Source organism: Cherax quadricarinatus, chromosome 4 (assembly GCF_038502225.1).
Source record: "Cherax quadricarinatus isolate ZL_2023a chromosome 4, ASM3850222v1, whole genome shotgun sequence".
Taxonomy (NCBI): Eukaryota; Metazoa; Arthropoda; class Malacostraca; order Decapoda; family Parastacidae; genus Cherax; species Cherax quadricarinatus.
In genome coordinates, this window is record NC_091295.1 from 6866977 (window position 1) to 6888770 (window position 21794).

The window sequence follows — 21794 nt, forward strand, 5'->3', positions numbered from 1 at the left end:
ACTCAGATATGGTAAACATGAGGAAATTAAATCTTCATCAGAGTACAAAACAAATTCTGGCCACAAAATAGAGCGAAACACCAACGTCAAAGACCTGGGAGTGATCATGTCGGAGGATCTCAGCTTCAAGGACCATAACATTGTATCAATCGCATCTGCTAGAAAAATGACAGGATGGATAATGAGAACCTTCAAAACTAGGGAGGCCAAGCCCATGATGACACTCTTCAGGTCACTTGTTCTATCTAGGCTGGAGTATTGCTGCACACTAACAGCACCTTTCAAGGCAGGTGAAATTGCCGACCTAGAAAATGTACAGAGAACTTTCACGGCGCGCATAACGGAGATAAAACACCTCAATTACTGGGAGCGCTTGAGGTTCCTAAACCTGTATTCCCTGGAATGCAGGAGGGAGAGATACATGATTATATACACCTGGAAAATCCTAGAGGGACTAGTACCGAACTTGCACACGAAAATCACTCACTACGAAAGCAAAAGACTTGGCAGACGATGCACCATCCCCCCAATGAAAAGCATGGGTGTCACTAGCACGTTAAGAGACCATACAATAAGTGTCAGGGGCCCGAGACTGTTCAACTGCCTCCCAGCACACATAAGGGGGATTACCAACAGACCCCTGGCAGTCTTCAAGCTGGCACTGGACAAGCACCTAAAGTCAGTTCCTGATCAGCCGGGCTGTGGCTCGTACGTTGGTTTGCGTGCAGCCAGCAGCAACAGCCTGGTTGATCAGGCTCTGATCCACCAGGAGGCCTGGTCACAGACCGGGCCGCGGGGGCGTTGACCCCCAGAACTCTCTCCAGGTAAACTCCAGGTATGTGTCTTACCTAACAACCTGTCGGTATTTTATACCATTTTAATGTTCAAAAAATGCAAACCTTGAGTTTTATATTCTTCCTCTGGGGACCGTGGGAATGCTGTGTGAAGAGGATTGATCCCAGTGATCAGTGAAGCTCCAATCATAGAAGCTTCTATCAATGTGACAGCCACAATAGCATCTTCCACTGACACTTCTGCATGCATCATCAATCTTGCATGACCCTGGCTCAGACGAACTAAACTCTCCAGCAATCTGAAAGGAATGCATAAGGAATAAACTTTTAGCGTTTTGAGCAATATAATTTTTTTTTTAAAATCCCTAATAATAAATCAAGACATTTAAAAATGAGAACCATTAAGGCACAAAAATTTTTTGAGACAACTAAATGGCAAACAATTATTTTCAATGGTTACAAATAAAAGAGCTTGTTCTAAGTAATAGGTGAAAACTGCTGTAGTAGAGTGAATAAATGTGTTCATAATCCATATTGAGGTGAAACTGATGGAAAAAAGGGGCAAAAGGTGAACCATTAACAGGAGCAGAGAAAGATCTACCACACAATAAAAGAAGAAAGTACTGAATAAAAAAAAATCATAATACGTAACTGGAACAATACACAAATAACCCCCACTTGAAAGACAAACTTATGACAACGTTTCAGTCTGACTTGGACCAATAATAAGTCACACATTTCAGTACAACTCAAACCAAAATGTTATCATAAGTTTATCTCTCTTAAGTTGTACAAGAATGGTATACAACACCGGCAAGATGAAATTAGGACACATGTGCAACATCTGGGTATCTTTATTCGCCATCCAGTGGCTTTATCAATACAAATTCCAGGACATAACTTGAAGATAGTAGGATCTTGATTCTGAGGACACGTACATAACCTTCATGACTACGACAACTACTACTACAACTAACCCATCTCTTTGGGTAGAACCTACTTCCACTGGGGAATCCCGCCTACCAGTGACTATGCCCTCGTCTGCTACCCGTCCCATTTCCACCTGATGTTAGTATATAAGCGTCAGGCGCCTTGCTTCTGCTTCAGAATCTCCACGACTACGGTGCTCTTCGCACCTACTCCTAGGTTGAGGGACTGATTACCTCATCTTCTGTACATAGTTCTACTAACTTCAAGTTATGTCCTGGAATTTGTATTGATAAAGCCACTGGATGGTGAAACGTCTACAATAAAGATACCCAGATGTTGCACATGTGTCTTAATTTCATCTTGTCGGTATTGTATACCATTCTTGTACAACTTGTCAGACACTGCAACATCATGGAATCTTGATTCTGAGAACATGTACATAACCTTCACGACTAGGACAACTACTACTACAACTAACCCATCTCTTTGGGTAGGACCTACTTCCACTGGGGAATCCCGCCTACCAGAGACTATGCCCTCGTCTGCTACCCGTCCCATTTCCACCTGACGTTAGTACAGTGGACCCCCGGTTTACGATATCATTTCATTCCAGAAGTATGTTCAGGTGCCAGTACTGACCGAATTTGTTCCCATAAGGAATAGTGTGAATTAGATTAATCCATTTCAGACCCCCAAACATACACATACAAACGCACTTACATAAATACACTTACATAATTGGTCGCATTGGGAGCTGATCGTAAACCGGGGGTCCACTGTATATAAGCATCAGGTGCCTTGCTTCTGCTTCAGAATCTCCACGACTACGGTGCTCTTCGCACCTACTCCTAGGTTGAGGGACTGATTACCTCATTTTCTGTACATACTTCTACTATCTTCAAGTTATGTTCTGGAATTTGTATTGATAAAGCCACTGGATGGCAAAATGTCTACAATAAAGATACCCAGATGTTGCACATGTGTCTTAATTTCATCCCTCTTAAGTGCAGGTTGTAGCGTCACTTGGTTACGTTACATGGACGACGTCCTCGTAATAACTCCCAAACATTTTGATGTACGGAATCTTCAGGCAAGGCTCAACGCAGTTGAACCGGCGATCCAGTTTACACTAGAAGAAGAGTCCAATGACAAGCTACCTTTCCTCAACGTCCTCATTCACAAAGTAGACAATAACCTAAGATTTCAAGTTTATCGGAAACCTACCAATAAAAATAATCTCCCACACTTCTATTCCAGTCAATATACCAAGACCAAAAGAGGCATCATCATCGGGCTTTTTCTAAGAGCATACCGAATTTGTAGTCCTGAGTTTCTTGACAAGGAATGTACATACATTCACCAAACATTCACTGAGTTACATTTTCCTTCCTTTTTCATCAAAGACTGCAAGAAAAGAGCTCTTCAGATCATTAATTCTCCACGCACCAACACCACTCCCAACAAAGTTATAATTCTCCCCAACAGCCAGGTTGCACTGAACGTTTCTAAAGTACTTTCACAAGCTAACACCAGAGTCACCATCGTTTCTAGCACTTCAATAAAGGATCTAACCAGGACAAAATCAAAGCACCACGAACCAGTCAACGCAGGAGTTTACACTATACCCTGTGGAGGCTGTGACAAGATTTACGTAGGTGAAACAGCAAGAAACCTCGACACCCACCTCAATGAACACATTTACGCATGTAGGAACGATAACTTGAACAACGCCTATGTACAACACCGAAATTCCACCAATCATCTCATGAAATTCCAATTAGTGATCAAAGAAACTAATTTCCGCAGACGCAAGTGCTTCGAATCAGCACTGATCGCTGTTTCGAATACAATTAAACAAAACAACGGCAGCTTCACCATCTCTGAAGTCTTAGCAAGAATCCTCCTGAAAACAGTAAACCCTGCCATCACATAGTCTCTCCTGTTATACTACACAAAGCACACTGAAACAGGCTGCCTCTATCCAGTCTATATTTGTCCAACCTATTTTTATGTTACCCAAGTAATAGCTTTTATATCCTTTTACTCATGTACGAATTAATTGCTCTACCTTATTGTATTACTACTACTACTACAACTTTTACCACTACTACTGCTACCACTAGTATTGCACCTCACTCTGAGCCTATATATACCCTCTATGTCCATGTATTGTTTGTAATGGCTTGGTAAAGCTCCTGGAGAGCAAAACGTTGCCACAATAAAATGTCACATTAGTTGCACTTATGTCCATTTACTTTACATATTGTTGTTAGGTAAGACACATATGCAACAGTTAGGTATCTTTATTTCGAAACATTTCGCCTACACAGTAGGCTTCTTCAGTCGAGTACAGAAAAGTTGATAGAAGCAGAAGATACTTGAAGACGATGTAATCAGTCCATCACCCTTAAAGTTTTGAGGTGGTCAGTCCCTCAGTCTGGAGAAGAGCATTGTTCCATGGAATGAAACAATATGGAGATGAAGTGACAGAATGGAGCCTTATATAGCGCCAAGAGGTGAGACGTAGGTCACTAGAAGAGGTAAGAACTCAGATGCTGAGAGGTCAGGTCCCTCTCAAATCCAGCCGTTCTCACTAGTAGAGGTTGTCGAAGTTGATTGTAGGTCTGTACCAAGATACCCTTGTGTTGCAGTGTCTGACAGATTGAACATTAAAATGGTATAAAATACCGACAGGTTGTTAGGTAAGACACATATGCAACAGTTAGGTATCTTTATTTCGAAACGTTTCGCCTACACAGTAGGCTTCTTCAGTCGAGTACAAAAAAGTTGATAGAAGCAGAAGATACTTGAAGACAATGTAATCAGTCCATCACCCTTAAAGTTTTGAGGTGGTCAGTCCCTCAGTCTGGAGAAGAGCATTGTTCCATGGAATGAAACAATATGGAGATGAAGTGACAGAATGGAGCCTTATATAGCGAAACGTTTCGAAATAAAGATACATAACTGTTGCATATGTGTCTTACCTAACAACCTGCCGGTATTTTATACCATTTTAATGTTCACTTTACATATTGTCGGTAATTCTACCAACTTTATTACTTACTTTAAATAATATGTAAGATCCATTGTCAAAATAATGTACAGTGGTCCCTCAATAATCGTCCGGCCTGAAAGTCGTCCATTTCGGAAATAGTTCCGTTATTTCGTCTAAACATTGGCTCGCAAATGGTCCGTTAACTCACTAATCGTCCTTCGTCCGGGACGGGTACTCACGCTCTGAGCTGCCTGGGCCTGCCTTCCCAGCCAGTGTGCCATTGTTTACCAGCGAGTGACGGTCCCCTCACATGCTCCTACGAAATATTTCATAATACAGTGGACCCCCGCATAACAATCACCTCCGAATGCGACCAATTATGTAAGTGTATTTATGTAAGTGCGTTTGTACGTGTATGTTTGGGGGTCTGAAATGGACTAATCTACTTCACAATATTCCTTATGGGAACAAATTTGGTCAGTACTGGCACCTGAACATACTTCTGGATTGAAAAAATATCGTTAACCGGGGGTCCACTGTATTCCATTGATTTTAGTGCTTGCAAGTGCTAAATAAGCTACCACAGCTCCAAAGAAAGCTTCTAGTGCCAGCCCTTTGGTAAAGAATGTGAGAAACACATAATTTATGAAAAAGTTTGTAGAAAAATACAAAGGTGGGGGTGGTAGAGTGGAAGCAGTTGTGATAGTGGTTGATGGTGGTAGAAGGTAGTAGTGATGGTGGTAACAATTGTAATAGTGGTAGAAGGTCGTAGTGATGGTGGTAGAGGGTTCCTTCTTTAGTAATTCAGCGATTCTACCATCTTCTCCAATGTTGCTGGAGTTATATAGGGCAACAGAAAACACCGCCGCCTCAGCTACTGCTTCACCATCATTATGGATGGCTTACACTCAGTGGCCCTTATACACCCAACAACAACACAACACAAAACCTCTTGTGACATACGTAATGACCTTGCATTTATCTACATTGAACTGCATCTGCCACTTTTCTGACGAAGAATAAGAGTTTGTCTAAATCCTCCTGAAGTTCCCTAACATCTACGTTTGAATCAATTATCCTACCTATCTTTGTGTCATCGACGAATTTGCTCATATCACTAGTAATTCCTTCATCAAGATCATTGATATATATTATAAACAACAACGGGCCCAAGACTGATCCCTGTGGAACGCCACTTGTTACTGATCCCCACTTGGATTTAACCCCATTTATGGACACTCTCTGCTTCCTATCTGTGAGCCATGATTCGATCCATGAGAGCACCCTTCCCCCAATGCCATGAGCTGCCACTTTCTTTAACAGTCTTTGGTGCAGAACTCTATCACAAGCCTTACTAAAATCTTACTAAAATTCTTTATCGTGGTCAACAGCCTCAAAAGCTTTACTGAAGAAAGTTAATAAATTAGTTAGACAAGACCGGCCTCTTGTGAATCCATGCTGAGTATCATTAATCAAGCTATGCTTATCGAGATGGCTTCTTATAATCTTAGCTATGATTGACTCTAGTAATTTGCCTACAATTGAGGTCAGGCTTATTGGGCGGTAATTTGATGGTAACGACTTGTCTCCTGTTTTAAAAATAGGAATTACATTAGCCATCTTCCACATATCAGAAACTACGCCTGTTTGAAGAGATAAATTAAAAATATTAGTTAATGGTTCACAGAGTTCCATTTTGCATTCCTTAAGAACCCTTGAAAAAACCTCATCAGGACCCGGTGACTTATTTTGCTTCAGTCTGTCTATCTGCTTCACAACCATTTCACTAGTGACTGTGATGTTACATAATTTATCTTCTTCTGGCCCACTATAAAAATTAATTACTGGAATACTGTTAGTGTCTTCCTGTGTAAAAACCGAGAGAAAATAATTATTTAAAATCGAGCACATTTCATTCTCTTTGTCAGTAAGATGCCCATAGTTATTTTCAAGGGGACCTATCTTATCTCTAACTTTCGTTCTATAGACCTGGAAAAAACTTTTTGGGTTAGTTTTAGAATCCCTAGCAACTTTAATTTCATAGTCCCTTTTAGCTTTTCTTATCCCCTTTTTAATGTCCCTCTTAATGTCAATATACTGATTCATAAGATGACCCTCACCTCTTTTGATAAGCCTATAAATTTCTTTCTTATGCCCTAGTAGATATTTCAGCCTATTATTCATCCATTTTGGGTCATTTCTATTTGATCTAATTTCTTTATACGGGATAAACATTCTTTGAGCAGCATGTATAGTGTTCAGAAAACTGTCATATTGGTAGCTCTCTTCGTTACCCCAGTCAACAGATGATAAGTGCTCTCTAAGCCCATTGTAATCTGCTAAGCGAAAATCTGGAACTGTTACTGAGTTGTCCCTACTATCATACTTCCATTCAATGCTAAATGTAATTGATTTGTGGTCACTAGCAGAGTAATTGATTTGTGGTCGCTAGCCTTCAGGTTAAATTTACAGCCATTCACTCGACGAAAGACTCATTCATTGTCTGTACTGACGATTATGAAGCCTCAAAGCTGATTGCCGACACCTCTATGAAAACCCTCAGAGACCGACAGTTCACCATCTCCCCTTCACCTTTTTTGCTGGCGAAACGTTCCATTTTCGTCAAACGGCTGGACAAACTCGTCACTTCTTTATCGACTGAGGATCATTAGCCAGTTGGCCCAGTGGCTAATGTGTTGGTGTGGAGTTTTACGACTCTCTAACCGCGGGTTCAAGCCCTGCCAGTGGTATGGTTTATTATTATTATTAGAGAATAACTGAGTTGCTGAAACATTTGTTGGTTTTCCATGTGTGTTGCCCTAAGCTATAACTGAATCTGCTGAGTCTCTTGCTTAGAGGAACAAGTGATGTGCCCCATAGGAATCACCCTAAATGTATAATGAATAAAGAATCTAAATGGAAAATGAAAAAAATGGAAAATGTGGTGTAATTAATAGACGAATGTGAATGTAAGAGGCCAGTGTAGAAGAAAGTCAGCTCCAAGATGTCAGGAATGCACTAAGGGTGATGGTTATATTGTAACTGAATTACTGATTACAATACAAGGCACATACAGAAGTGCAGAGAATTATTGTACTATATTTCCAATGTACATTATTCATTAATCACAGAGAACATAACACGCTTTACTGTAATCATATAAATATGTTTAGCAATATGCACTGAAGTACAATTAAAATTTTGTGTGGAAAGGCTATTAGAATAAGCAAAAATTAAGACATCTCTTCAATTAATGCTTAAAGAAAAGGACACATGCAGTATAATGCGATCCTTTATTGACACTGCTTCACCCATGCAGTGGGCTATATCAAGTGACAAACAGATCTGATACTGTCACGACGGGTCCAATTATACTGCATTTACATCTCTTTCTCTATCTTGTCAGTATTTTATACCACTTTTCTCTATCAATTATTACTTACCTAATAGTGGTCCTGGCTTGACTGCGTTGGTCAGTCTGCCGCTGAAGTTGATAATAACGTGACAGTATGGCGTTTGCTTCAGGCGTCATTACTGGCTGAATGGAGCGTATGTGGCAAAAGTAAGCCTGGAGTCTCTCCATGCTCCAGTCTTCTTGGCTTCCCCCATCTCCACCAAGTGGATCACAACCTTCCAGGATGTAGCTGGACACTATTCTAATAGGCAAACACATATACATGTAGTACAGTAGCTGAAAATTAATTATATTTCCAAGTATGTGTAAGCAAAGTAACATTTATGAAGAGATTCAGGGAAACCGGTCAGCTGGACTTGAGGTGGGAAGTACAGTGCCTGTGCTCTGAAGGAGGGGTGGAGATATGATGCAGTTTTATAACTGCAGTGTAGGCACACCTATGGCAAGACAGTGATGAAGTGAATGATGAAAGTGTTTCTTCTTTTTCAGGTCACCCTGCCTTGGTGGGAAACGGCTGATATTTTATTAAAAAAAAAATTTAAAAGATATGCACTACTAAATAAAAATCATTTTCCTCCTCCTAATCCATGAGTGAAACATATAAGTGAACAGTATTTAGATAAGGCTAAAGAGGTCTTTGTGGCATTTATGGATTTGGAAAAGGCGTATGACAGGGTGGATAGGGGGGCAATGTGGCAGATGTTGTAGGTGTATGGTGTAGGATATAGGTTACTGAAAGCAGTGAAGAGTTTTTACGAGGATAGTGAGGCTCCAGTTAGAGTATGTAGGAAAGAGGGAAATTATTTCCCAGTAAAAGTAGGCCTTAGACAAGGATGTGTGATGTCACCGTGGTTGTTTAATATATTTATAGATGGGGTTGTAAGAGAAGTAAATGCGAGGGTCTTGGCAAGAGGGGTGGAGTTAAAAGACAAAGAATCACACAAAGTGGGAGTTGTCACAGTTGCTCTTTGCTGATGACACTGTGCTCTTGGGAGATTCTGAAGAGAAGTTGAAGAGATTGGTGGATGAATTTGGTAGGGTGTGCAAAAGAAGAAAATTAAAAGTGAATACAGGAAAGAGTAAGGTTATGAGGATAACAAAAAGATTAGGTGATGAAAGATTGGATATCAGATTGGAGGGAGAGAGTATGGAGGAGGTGAATGTATTCAGATATTTGGGAGTGGACGTGTCAGCGGATGGGTCTATGAAAGATGAGGAGAATCATAGAATTGATGAGGGGAAAAGGGTGAGTGGTGCACTTAGGAGTCTGTGGAGACAAAGAACTTTGTCCTTGGAGGCAAAGAGGGGAATGTATGAGAGTATAGTTTTACCAACGCTCTTATATGGGTGTGAAGCATGGGTGATGAATGTTGCAGCGAGGAGAAGGCTGGAGGCAGTGGAGATGTCATATCTGAGGGCAATGTGTGGTGTGAATATAATGCAGAGAATTCGTAGTTTGGAAGTTAGGAGGAGGTGCGGGATTACCAAAACTGTTGTCCAGAGGGCTGAGGAAGGGTTGTTGAGGTGGTTCGGACACGTAGAGAGAATGGAGCGAAACAGAGTGACTTCAAGAGTGTATCAGTCTGTAGTGGAAGGAAGGCGGGGTAGGGGTCGGCCTAGGAAAGGTTGGAGGGAGGGGGTAAAGGAGGTTTTGCGTGCGAGGGGCTTGGACTTCCAGCAGGCATGCGTAAGCGTGTTTGATAGGAGTGAATGGAGACAAATGATTTTTAATACTTGATGTGCTGTTGGAATGTGAGCAAAGTAACATTTATGAAGGGGTTCAGGGAAACCGGCAGGCCAGACTTGAGTCCTGGAGATGGGAAGTACAGTGCCTGCACTCTGAAAGAGGGGTGTTAATGTTGCAGTTTAAAAACTGTAGTGTAAAGCACCCTTCTGGCAAGACAGTGATGGAGTGAATGATGGTGAAAGTTTTTCTTTTTCGGGCCACCCTGCCTTGGTGGGAATCGGCCAGTGTGATAATAATAATAAAAAAATCCATGAAGAATACTGCAGCAATTATCATATGTCTTATGATGTCATAAACACCACACAATGTCCAGTACAACCACTCGTCCAACACTTGTCCAGTACAACCACTCGTCCAACACTCGCTCGGTACAATCACTCTTCCAACACTCGTCCAGTACAACTACTCGTCCAACAATGTATATTTCAAGACTACCACTTTTAGAATTCACTACAAAAACATAAAATAAACATGTATATAAATGAATGTCAGTAAACTTAACCCTTTCAGGGTCCAGAGGCCAAATTTCAAAGTGTGCACCAGCGTCAAAGAATCTTCAAAAAATAATTTTGTTATTTTTTCTTGTGAAATGGTAGATAATCTTTTTCTGAAGATAATAAAACAAAAAAGTATGAAATTTGATGGAAAATTGACAAAATTATGCTCTCATGAATTTTGATGTGTCAGCAATATTAATGCATCGGCAATTTTGCCAATGCATAAATATCACTGACATTTTAAGCCAATTACATTATTCAACTCGACCAAATTCTTAGCTATTTCACTAGTATTGCTTCTATTCTATTGATTGAGCACAAGAATTCGCCATTTCAACTGTTTCAACTACAAACTGAAGTGATCGGAAATTGCTAATTTGGCCAATTGAATGCAAAGTTCAAAATTTTTCAATTTCAAAATAGGGTCCAGAATAAAGAATGCAGGCATTCCTGGCACTAAACTAACATTTCCTCTGTTCATTAATGTTTTCAGGCTTTACAAATGAATTCCATTTTGATTTTTTATTCACATAATGAATTTTTATTCAATCATTTACGTGTGAAGCAAATAAGCAAACATATTAAAAGCATTAAATAAAAAATTTTAACCCCTTAACTCTCATTTTTTACAATAAAGAGGGCAATTTTCTATGTGTAATAAGACCAAAAAAAATTTCTAGGGTCAGTACTTACCGAGATATAAGGTCGCAAAGTTGGCACTGGACGCTCATGTGATGGGAACATAGGCACTGCTGCTTGCAGAAATGTTGCATATATGTATATAATTTGCTACTCCTACTAACACTTTGGGAACATAGGCACTGCTGCTTGCAGAAATGTTGCATATATGTATAAAACTAATTTGGATGTAGTGCGGATGACAAGAAACAGATGATTGCTGATGTTATGAATGAAAAGAAGTTGGATGTCCTGGCCCTAAGGAAGGAGAAAAGAGAATATGAATGTGTAAATTCAAGAATTATGTGGATTAAAGTAAAGGTTGGATGCGAGAAGTGGGTCATAATAAGCGTGTATGCACCTGGAGAAGAGAGGAATGCAGAGGAGAGAGAGAGATTTTGGGATAATTATAGTTTGAACCAAGTGAGAGAGTACTTGAATGATCTTTTGATTTCAGAGATAATGGGAGCCCTTTGATTGATTTGTATAGAAAGGGGTTTAGGACATATTTTAAGAAAAAGAGGATAAATAAGTATACAATATGATTATGTAGTTTGTTGGATTATGTATTGGTAGATAAAAGACTGTTGAGTAATTAATGTACATGTTTATAGAGGGGCATATATCTCACTTTCTAGTTGTAGCTAAAGAGTAAAAGGTAGATGGGATACAAAGTAGAAGCTCAGGGAAGAGAGAGGTGAAGGTTTATAAACTAGAGGAGGCAGTTAGGGTAAGATATAAACTATTGGAGGATAGATCTAATGAGAGCCAATGGGGTCATCAAGGTTTGTGGTTACAGGAAAGTGGGTGCAGGAGGGAAGAGGAGCGATTGGTGGAATGATGATGTAAAGAGAGTAGTAAGGGAGAAAAAGTTAGCATATGAGAAGTTTTTACTTGATGAAGAGCAATTCAAATGATAGATGATAACAAATCATCAGATATTTGTCAGTTATAGGAGAGGAGAGTTATTAAATGGAGAGTTAGAGGTATTGGGAAGATGGAAGGAATATTTTGAGGAATTGTTAAATGTTGATGAAGATAGGGAAGCTGTGATGTGTATAGGGCAAGGAGGAATAACATATGAGGAAGAGCAAGTGTGGGGGACGTGAAAGGTAAAATGAAAGGGGGTAAGGCAGCCGGGATTGATGGGAAAAGATAGAAATGTTAAAAGCAGGTATATAGTAGTGGTTGGTGCAATACACAGAGAGCACATAAATAAAAGAGAGTGCTCAGTGTAAAAGTGTATGGTAGAGTTATAATTGAAAGAATTAAGAGTAAGACGGAGAATAGTAGCAGAAACAAGGAGGCTGGGGTATATGTTTACAGTGAAACATATAAGTGAACAGTATTTAGATAAGAAAGAGGTCTTTGTGGCCCAGGGTGGATAGGGGGGCAATGTGGCATAACTGATGATTAATAGTGAGGCCAAGTTAGAGTATGTAGGAAAGAGGGAAATTTTTTCCCAGTGTAGAGACAAGGATGTGTGATGTCACCGTGGTTATATATTTATAGATGGGGTTGTAAGAGAAGTAAATGCGAAAGAGGCGTTATCACACACAAAGTTTGTCACAGCTGCAACACTGTGCTCTTGGGAGATTTTTGCAGAGATTGGTGGATGAATTTGGTAGGGTGTGCCAGGAAAGAGTAAGGTTATGAGGATAACATAATGAAATAATATCAGATTGGAAAGAGTATGGAGGAGGTGAACGTATTCAGATATTTGGGAGTGGACGTGTCAGCGGATGGGTCTATGAAAGATGAGGTGAATCATAGAATTGATGAGGGAAAAAGAGTGAGTGGTGCACTTAGGAGTCTGTGGAGACAAAGAACTTTGTCCTTGGAGGCAAAGAGGGGAATGTATGAGAGTATAGTTTTACCAACGCTCTTATATGGGTGTGAAGCGTGGGTGATGAATGTTGCAGCGAGGAGAAGGCTGGAGGCAGTGGAGATGTCATGTCTGAGGGCAATGTGTGGTGTGAATATAATGCAGAGAATTCGTAGTTTGGAAGTTAGGAGGAGGTGCGGGATTACCAAAACTGTTGTCCAGAGGGCTGAGGAAGGGTTGTTGAGGTGGTTCGGACATGTAGAGAGAATGGAGCGAAACAGAATGACTTCAAGAGTGTATCAGTCTGTAGTGGAAGGAAGGCGGGGTAGGGGTCGGCCTAGGAAGGGTTGGAGGGAGGGGGTAAAGGAGGTTTTGTGTGCGAGGGGCTTGGACTTCCAGCAGGCATGCTTGAGCGTGTTTGATAGGAGTGAATGGAGACAAATGGTTTTTAATACTTGACGTGCTGTTGGAGTGTGAGCAAAGTAACATTTATGAAGGGATTCAGGGAAACCGGCAGGCCGGACTTGAGTCCTGGAGATGGGAAGTACAGTGCCTGCACTCTGAAGGAGGGGTGTTAATGTTGCAGTTTAAAAACTGTAGTGTAAAGCACCCTTCTGGCAAGACAGTGATGGAGTGAATGATGGTGAAAGTTTTTCTTTTTCGGGCCACCCTGCCTTGGTGGGAATCGGCCGGTGTGATAATAAAAAAAAATAATTATGTTTTATACTAGATCTTTTGATTTCAGAGCCAATTGTTGTTTGGACACAAATATTATGTACAGAATTAACAATCATACTCTCACAAAGAGCAAAGTAGCTCCAGCTTCTTGGTTCACCAACATCAAGGCACACTCTTTGAAGAGCAATTCAAATATAGTGATATCATCAATATAATCATGGCTTATCAAACAAACAGTAAACTAATTAGGTCAATACACACACTAAATAACTCAGAAAGAGGCGGTGTAAAAATGGGATATGCAGTATACAGTGGACCCCAGCATAACGATATTAATCCGTTCCTGAGAGCTCACTGTTATGCGAAATTATCGTTATGCAAATGAATTTTCCCCATAAGAAATAATGGAAAGCAAATTAATCCGTGCAAGACACCCCAAAGTATGAAAAAAACAATTTTACCACATGAAATATTAATTTTAATACACACAAACTGAAAAAGACATGCACAGTTACATGACACTTACCTTTATTGAAGATCTGGTGATGATTGATGGGATGGGAGGAGGAGAGAGTCTTAGTGTTTAGTAGGGGAATCCCCTTCCATTAAGACTTGAGGTGTCAAGTCCTTTCCCGGGGTTACTTCCCTTCTTCTTTTAATGCCACTAGGACCAGCTTCAGAGTCACTGGACTTCTGTCGCACAACATGTCTGTCCACAGAGGCCTGTACCTCCCGTTCCTTTATGACTTTCCTAAAGTGGTTCACAACATTGTCAGTGTAATAGTCACCAGCACGGCTTGCAATAGCTGTGTTAGGGTGATTGTCATCAAAAAAGGTTTGTACTTTAAGCCACATTGCACACATTTCCTTAATCTTTGAAGTAGCCAACTTCTTCAATTTCTCTCTCCCCTCCTCCAAAGCAGTTTCCTCAGGTGTGGCCTCATGCTGATGAAGATGATCTAGCAGCTCATCAGTGGTTAGTTCTTCATTGTCCTCCTCCACCAACTCTTCCACATCATCCCCACTAACCTCCAACCCCAAGGACTTTCCCAATGCCACAATGGATTCCTCAACTGGCATAGGATTCCCAGGGTTAGCCTCAAACCCTTCAAAATCCCTTTGGTCTAAACATTCTGGCCACAGTTTCTTCCAAGCAGAGTTCAAGGTCCTCTTAGTCACTCCCTCCCAAGCCTTACCTATAAGGTTTACACAATTGAGGATATTAAAGTGCTCTCTCCAAAACTCTCTTCGAGTCAATTGAGTTTCTGAGGTCACTACAAAGCACCTTTCAAACAGCTTTTGTGTACAGTTTTTTGAAGTTTGCAATAACCTGCTGGTCCATGGGCTGCAGGAGAGGAGTGGTATTAGGAGGCAAAAACTTCACCTTAATGAAGCTCATGTCCCCACAAAGTCGCTCTGCCACGTCTGTAGGATGACCAGGGGCATTGTCTAACACCAGGAGGCACTTAAGGTCTAATTTCTTATCAGTTAGGTAATCTTTCACATTGGGGCAAATGCTTGGTGTAACCAGTCATAGAAAAAGTCCCTAGTGACCCATGCCTTACTGTTTGCCCTCCACAGCACACACAAATTAGCCTTGAGGATATTCTTTTGCCTGAACGCACTGGGAGTTTCAGAGTGATACACTAATAAAGGCTTCACTTTGCAATCACCACTAGCATTGGAACACATGAGAAGAGTAAGCCTGTCTTTCATAGGCTTATGTCCTGGGAGTGCCTTTTCCTCCTGAGTAATGTAGGTCCTGCTTGGCATTTTCTTCCAAAACAGGCCTGTTTCAACACAATTAAACACTTGTTCAGGTTTCAGTCCTTCACTATGTACTCCTTGAATTCCTGCACATATTTTTCAGCTGCTTTGTGGTCCGAACTGGCAGCCTCACCATGCCTTATCACACTATGTATGCCACTACGCTTCTTAAATCTCTCAAACCAACCTTTGCTGGCCTTAAATTCACTCACATCATCACTAGTTGCAGGCATTTTTTTAATTAAATCCTGATGCAACTTCCTAACCTTTTCACTTATGATCACTTGAGAGATGGTATCTCCTGCTATCTGTTTTTCATTTATCCACACCAATAAGAGTCTCTCAACATCTATCACTTGTGATCTCTGTTTTGAAAACAAAGTTGCACCTTTGGCAAGAACAGCTTCCTTGATTGCCGTTTTCTTGGCCACAATAGTAGCGATGGTTGATTGGGGTTTACTATACAACCTGGCCAGCTCGGAGACACGCACTCCACTTTCATACTTAGCAATGATCTCTTTCTTCATCTCTATAGTAATTCTCACCCTTATTCCTGTAGGGTTGGCACTAGAAGCTTTCTTGGGGCCCATGGTCACTTATTTTGCAGATAAAATCACCAAAAACACTAATAATACAAAATGTTCCGATTGTATGCTTGGATGTTACCGCGGAGGTTGGCTGGTAAACAATGCCACCGGCGGAACATGTGAGGCTGGCTCAGGCCGCACATTAGACGCATCTCGGATGAATAGCGTTGAGCAGATTTTTTAGCGGAATGTGAGGCAAAATCTTAGCGATAAAATGTATCGGTATGCGGATTTAACGTTATGTGATGCCAACGGTATGCGGGAGTCCACTGTACTGTGATTATTGATAATGTTTCTCCCACAGAGTGGGTGTTATCATGTTATGCACAATGTTTTTGACTTGGTGAAGTTCACTGTGTGGGTGAAACACAGTCGCAATAAACGATATCATTATACAGTAGACCCTTGGTTATCAGCCGTAATTCGTTCCAGAAGGTCAGCCTAAAACCAAAATGGCCGAAAACCAAAATAATATTTCCCACAAGAATTAATGTAAAGACAATTAATCCATTCCAAACATCCAAAAATATTAACAAAAAATACATTTTTTGAAGATTAACTATAATTTTACATACACAAAACAATGAGAACTAAATAAAATGACTAATGAAATGAATAAATGAACATTTAAATCACTTTTACTTTTATTGAAGAGTCTTGTTGGCGTATGTAAAACGGCGAGGGGCAGAGAGGGACGAGAGTTTATTGTTTGGAGACAGGACAAAATGCTTAACCCTTAAACAGTCCAAACATATATACATGTATACGTTCTTTCGCGTAGTGCCCCAAACATATACAGTGGACCCCCGCTTTATGATCAGCTCCCAATGTGACCAATTATGTAAGTGTATTTATATAAGTGCGTTTGTATGTGTATGTTTGGGGGTCTCAAATGGACTACTCTAATTTACAATATTCCTTATGGGAACAAATTCATTCAGTAATGGCACCTGAACATACTACTTCTGGAATGAAATACAGTGGACCCCCGGTTAACGAACTTTTTTCATTCCAGTAGTATGTTCAGGTGCCAGTACTGATCGAATTTTTTCCCATAAGGAATATTGTGAAGTAGATTAGTCCATTTCAGACCCCCAAACATACACGTACAAACGCACTTACATAAATACACTTACATAATTGGTCGCATTTGGAGGTGATCGTTAAGCGGGGGTCCACTGTAATATCGTAAACCGGGGGTCCACTGTATATATACGTTTCATTTGTCATTCATTCAACATTGGCACAATAAGCCTGAGTTGCCTAGACATGAGAGAACAGGTGTGCACACTCAGTATGCCCCATATGAAAAAAATTGGGGATGCCTGGGTACCACACGCTCTTTTTTCCTATAAAAAAAGAAAAAGATTTTTTTCTCAAAATATTTGGGGCGTTGCACGAGTGAACGTATACAGTGGTCCCTTGCTTTTCGTAGTTCTCGGCAATTGTAAATTTCGCCAATCATAGGGGTATTTTCGTATAAACATGGACTCGCTTTTCATAGGTTGACTCGCGAATAGTAGTTCGTCCAGGACGCATACGAACGGTGTGAGCCAGGGAGGCCTCCCTACCCAGCCAGTCTGGCATTGTTTACTAGTGAGTGAAGGTCCCCTCAAGTGCTCCTACGAAATATTTCATAATATTCCACTCATTTTAGTGCTTGCAAGTACTAAATAAGCTACCATGGCTCCAAAGAAAGCTCCTAGTGCCAAGCCTGTGGTAAAGAAGGTGAGAAATATGTACAGTGACAAAGTCTTGGGCCATTTTAGGGAAGTGTTAAAGAGATGCCAGAAACAGAGCTCTCTCCACAGTTACTTTGTGAGACAGGACTAGAGTGACTCTCAAGGTGGTCCTAGTGGCATTAAGAAACAGAGAAGAGAAGCAACCCCAGAGAAGCAATTGGTACCTGAGGTGTTGCTGGAAGGGGATTCCCCTTCCAAACTGTAAACAATCCAATCTCTCTCCTCCTCCAGTCTTCCATACACTAAGAAGAATCTCCAATAAAGGTAAGTGTTATGCTGTTAATGTTTCATTCATCATTTCCCATTGTATTGTTTATGTACTACATGTATATTTCATGTAAAAAAAAAATTTTATTTTAATACTTCTGAGTGTCAGAAACGGATTAATTGTATTTACATTATTTCTTATGGGGAAAATTGATTCGCAAATCGTAAATTTCGTTTATAGTAGCTCTTCCAGGAACGGATTAATTACGAAAAACGAGGGACCACTGTATATACGTTTGGACTGTTTAAGGGTTAAATATGATGCTATTATCAACTCTATGGCTTATTATCTATCACAATTCATCTGACATAATAAATAATATAAATAACATAGAAACATGATATATACTCTAGAATGAATAAAATATGTCATTACATAGTGGTGGTGTGTTGTTGTTGTTGGGTTTATAAGGGCCACTGACAGCATAAGCTGTATATATAGTGGTAGTGGTGTAGGCAGCAGAGGCCACCACCACTATTCACACTGAAACAATGTACGCAATTTATAAATAAGAAATATTTACACTCTAATTTATAAATAAGAAATATTTACACTTTATAAACAAGAAATATTTACACTCTGGTTTAGGGTGGTGGAAGATATGCAGGGCAGCATATATTGTCAGTGGCCCTATATCTCCAACAACGCTGGAGAAGTCAGTTTCGTGTCATCCTTTTTCTATCGCTTAATTACTCAACTTACTTGCTACACTGTTAATGCTACACTTTATCGCTGGCTGGCGCTATAGCCTTTATCGACTCCTGCTGCTTTAGTATCACACATATCGTAGAATTCACTGAATCACTGAAGAAGGCACATTCTCCTCTCTCTCTTCCTCCTTCACTCGTACTTTGCTAGGAGTTCTTTCTTGAATTCTACTGCATCTCTCACTTTCTTTACCAAAGTGCTGGCACAAGGAGCTTTCTTTGGGCCCTTGGTGGCTTATTTTGCAGTTGCACTCAATCAATAACCACAAAAAACAATGGATTATAGAGAAATGTTTGGATGAATGCATGGAATCTTCCTCACTCACCCAGAGACACAGCCAGACTGACTCACAGTGGGTGGATGCATCCAAAACGGCCGCTCTCCGAAATAATGGCCAATAACTGGGATAGAATTTTGTCAAAAAGCGGATGAAAACTGAATTGGCCGATATCCGGAACGGTTGATAAATGAGGGTCCACTGTACTGTATTATGTCAGTACAGGTTGGCCATCACTAATCCAGCAATCAGTAATCCGGCACTAATTTTGGCTAGCATAATTTCAAATTTCCGGGGTCGCCACACCAACCTGCTGCTACTGTTTGGTGGCGCTACTTGCTGCGTAAGCCATTCCAATTTGCTTTTCTCCATTTATTGTTATAACCTGCTCACTTTTAGCCGTAGCCAAGGTTCCAATGAATAAAAGAAAATGTTTCTCATTGTGTAAAGCACATACACCATACACTGTCCATAAAAGATAAAGTGGCTTTGAAGCCACTGTCAGTCACCATGAGCTGAGCTCACTCAGATAAGCTGTGACCAGTAACTTTGGGCCTACATATGAGAGAAAAGATCTATGTGGTAAGTATGCAATACATAAAAAAACTGCAGCATGCAGTGCATAATGAGCAAAAAACTGTGACCGTGTTTATGGTGTAAACCTGATTTTGCGGTGTAATTTCGTATGGTTGTATTCTCTTTTTTTGGGTCTCATTTCACAAAATGGAAGATATATTACAAAAATTTATATAATCTTGATTGGTTTCACACCGTAAAGTAACTTAAAATTGAGCTCAAAGTAGTGGAAATGTTTGATTTTTTGCCAATGTTCAAGAATAAACAAATGACGTCACCGTCCAATGCATGTCCAACTGGCTGGTCTAATACACAGTCATGAATGGGGTGACATTATTTAAATAATTATTACAATAATGCAGTAGTCTGCATAACAGTAAATCTTCTATTTTTTGTGTGAATAAAAATTCAAAATGGAAAGCAAGCATAATATTAGAGGGTCTGGAGACATGACTAATGAACAGAGAAAATGTTATTTTAGTGCTAGGAATGTCTGCAATGCTTATTCTGGACCCTATTTTGAAATTGGTATCTTTTGAAATCTGAGTGAAACTGGCCAAATTTCCAATTTCTGGCCACTTTATTGGGTAGTTAAAATAGGTAAGTGGGCAGTTTCTTGTACTCAATTGATAAAATACCAGGAATACTAGCAAAATAGCTACAAGTTTGATAGACTGGAGCAATGGAATGGGCCAAAAATAGGGTGTAAGGTGGGTGAAATCGTTGATGCATAAATATCGCCGCTGGGTTTAGTGTATTCTTACCAAACTACTCTGCAATCCAGCAAAATCACTTATCTGGCACCCTACAGGTCCCAATGATGCCAGATTAGTGATGGCCAACCTGTATTTTATATTCTTTCTTTCAAGAGAAAGGTTGAAATAGAGATGACATCTTACTTGTCCCATTCAGGATTCCTGGTGTCAAGAAGAACCAGGATGAGGTCAAAGCGTGAGAGTAGAGGCGAGGCTAGAGCAACATTAACGCTGAGAGATTCTTCAGCATCATAGTGCCCTTTAGGGTTGGTGGCGGCTAAAATGCTGCAGCGAGTGTCTAGCTTGCAAACAATTCCAGCCTGTAAACAAATTTAACTGTAAAATAATAAACAAAGAAAGAGCCAAGTATGTAAAACTGGTTAAAATAAATGACTGATAATGCTTACACAGCTGCTTTTATATTTTAAACCTTTGACTGTTGCAACCCCAAATCCTGAAGTGTCTCCTGGTGTCTAAGAATATTAGAAAAAACAAATTATTTTTCCTTATGAAAATGTTAAGATTAATTTTCTAATTGTTTTAAACCACAAAACAAATTTTTGCGATCAGTACTTATGAAGATATAGAGGCATAAAGTTGGCAGAAAATGAGCCACGTATAGGAACAGCCGCAAATGCTACTCACCCAGTAAACTTTGGTTTACTTGCATTCAAAGTTTTCTTGTTTTTTCATTATTTTATTTTTTCACATAACTTATGTGGCCTGTGAGTCCAAAGTAAGGTGCAATGTACATATATAGACTCGTTATATACAACACAATAAGCACACAAACATAATTATCAATATATTGTTTACAAAGCTTGTTTACACAAACAATACAAAAAATTGTTTATTACTATTGTTCTATAATATACATATGCATGTACAGTCACTGGACATGTTCCTAGAAGTTCTGCAGCTTGTGGAACTCTTTGAAACATGGTTTCATACACAATGGTGTTTTACACTCCTCACACATAAAACCAGTGTCTGTTTTTTGTGGGCTTTTTTTTTTTTTTTGTATGTGCACAGACAAAACACCTCGTCTGAGCAGTTTTCTTCATAGTAGAAGTGGATAGTTGTGTTAGGTAGTTATCCTAGGTAAATGTGTCACCATTCCTTCCTACCTACCTACCTACCTTTCTTTCTTCATTCTTTCCTCCCTTCCTTCTGGTTTCTATAATATATATACACATATATAGTCACTGGACACTTTCATTGTGTTTTGTGTGTGTGTGTGTGTGTTGACTTCTAAATGTGCTGAGTCAGGGTACAGTAGCTGAGAACTGTGTGATCCGGGTTGGTGCATTAATTAGTTGAGTGTAACTATTTAATCCTAGAATTTGCTTATACCTTTTGCATAGCACGTTATTTTGCTGCTGAAAACAGATATTGAAGTCTCCCAGTATTACTGTCTCACAATTGTTTTCAAGTCCGGACAATACTCTGGAAAAGCCTTCTAAAAACTGGTCCTGGGTAGGAGGGTGGTAACTAGTTCCTACTAAGATGGGTTTGGTCTTGGGAAGCAGCACTTCAAACCATAGAATCTCCAGTT

The 21794-nt window shown here is 40.0% G+C and overlaps 1 protein-coding gene across 2 annotated transcripts in view; it reads right to left on the reverse strand.

The window, feature by feature from the left end:
* LOC128684224 (DNA helicase MCM9-like) overlaps nucleotides 1–21794 on the reverse strand; it is a 259723-nt gene that overhangs the window by 25970 nt on the left and 211959 nt on the right. For both annotated transcript variants that reach the window (XM_070094149.1, XM_070094144.1), the window contains 3 exons: nucleotides 20384–20559; nucleotides 8163–8375; nucleotides 900–1093 (listed from right to left, as the gene is read on the reverse strand). In XM_070094149.1, coding sequence (XP_069950250.1) covers nucleotides 900–1093; nucleotides 8163–8375; nucleotides 20384–20559 — 583 coding nt within the window. The remainder of the gene's footprint in view (nucleotides 1–899; nucleotides 1094–8162; nucleotides 8376–20383; nucleotides 20560–21794) is intronic.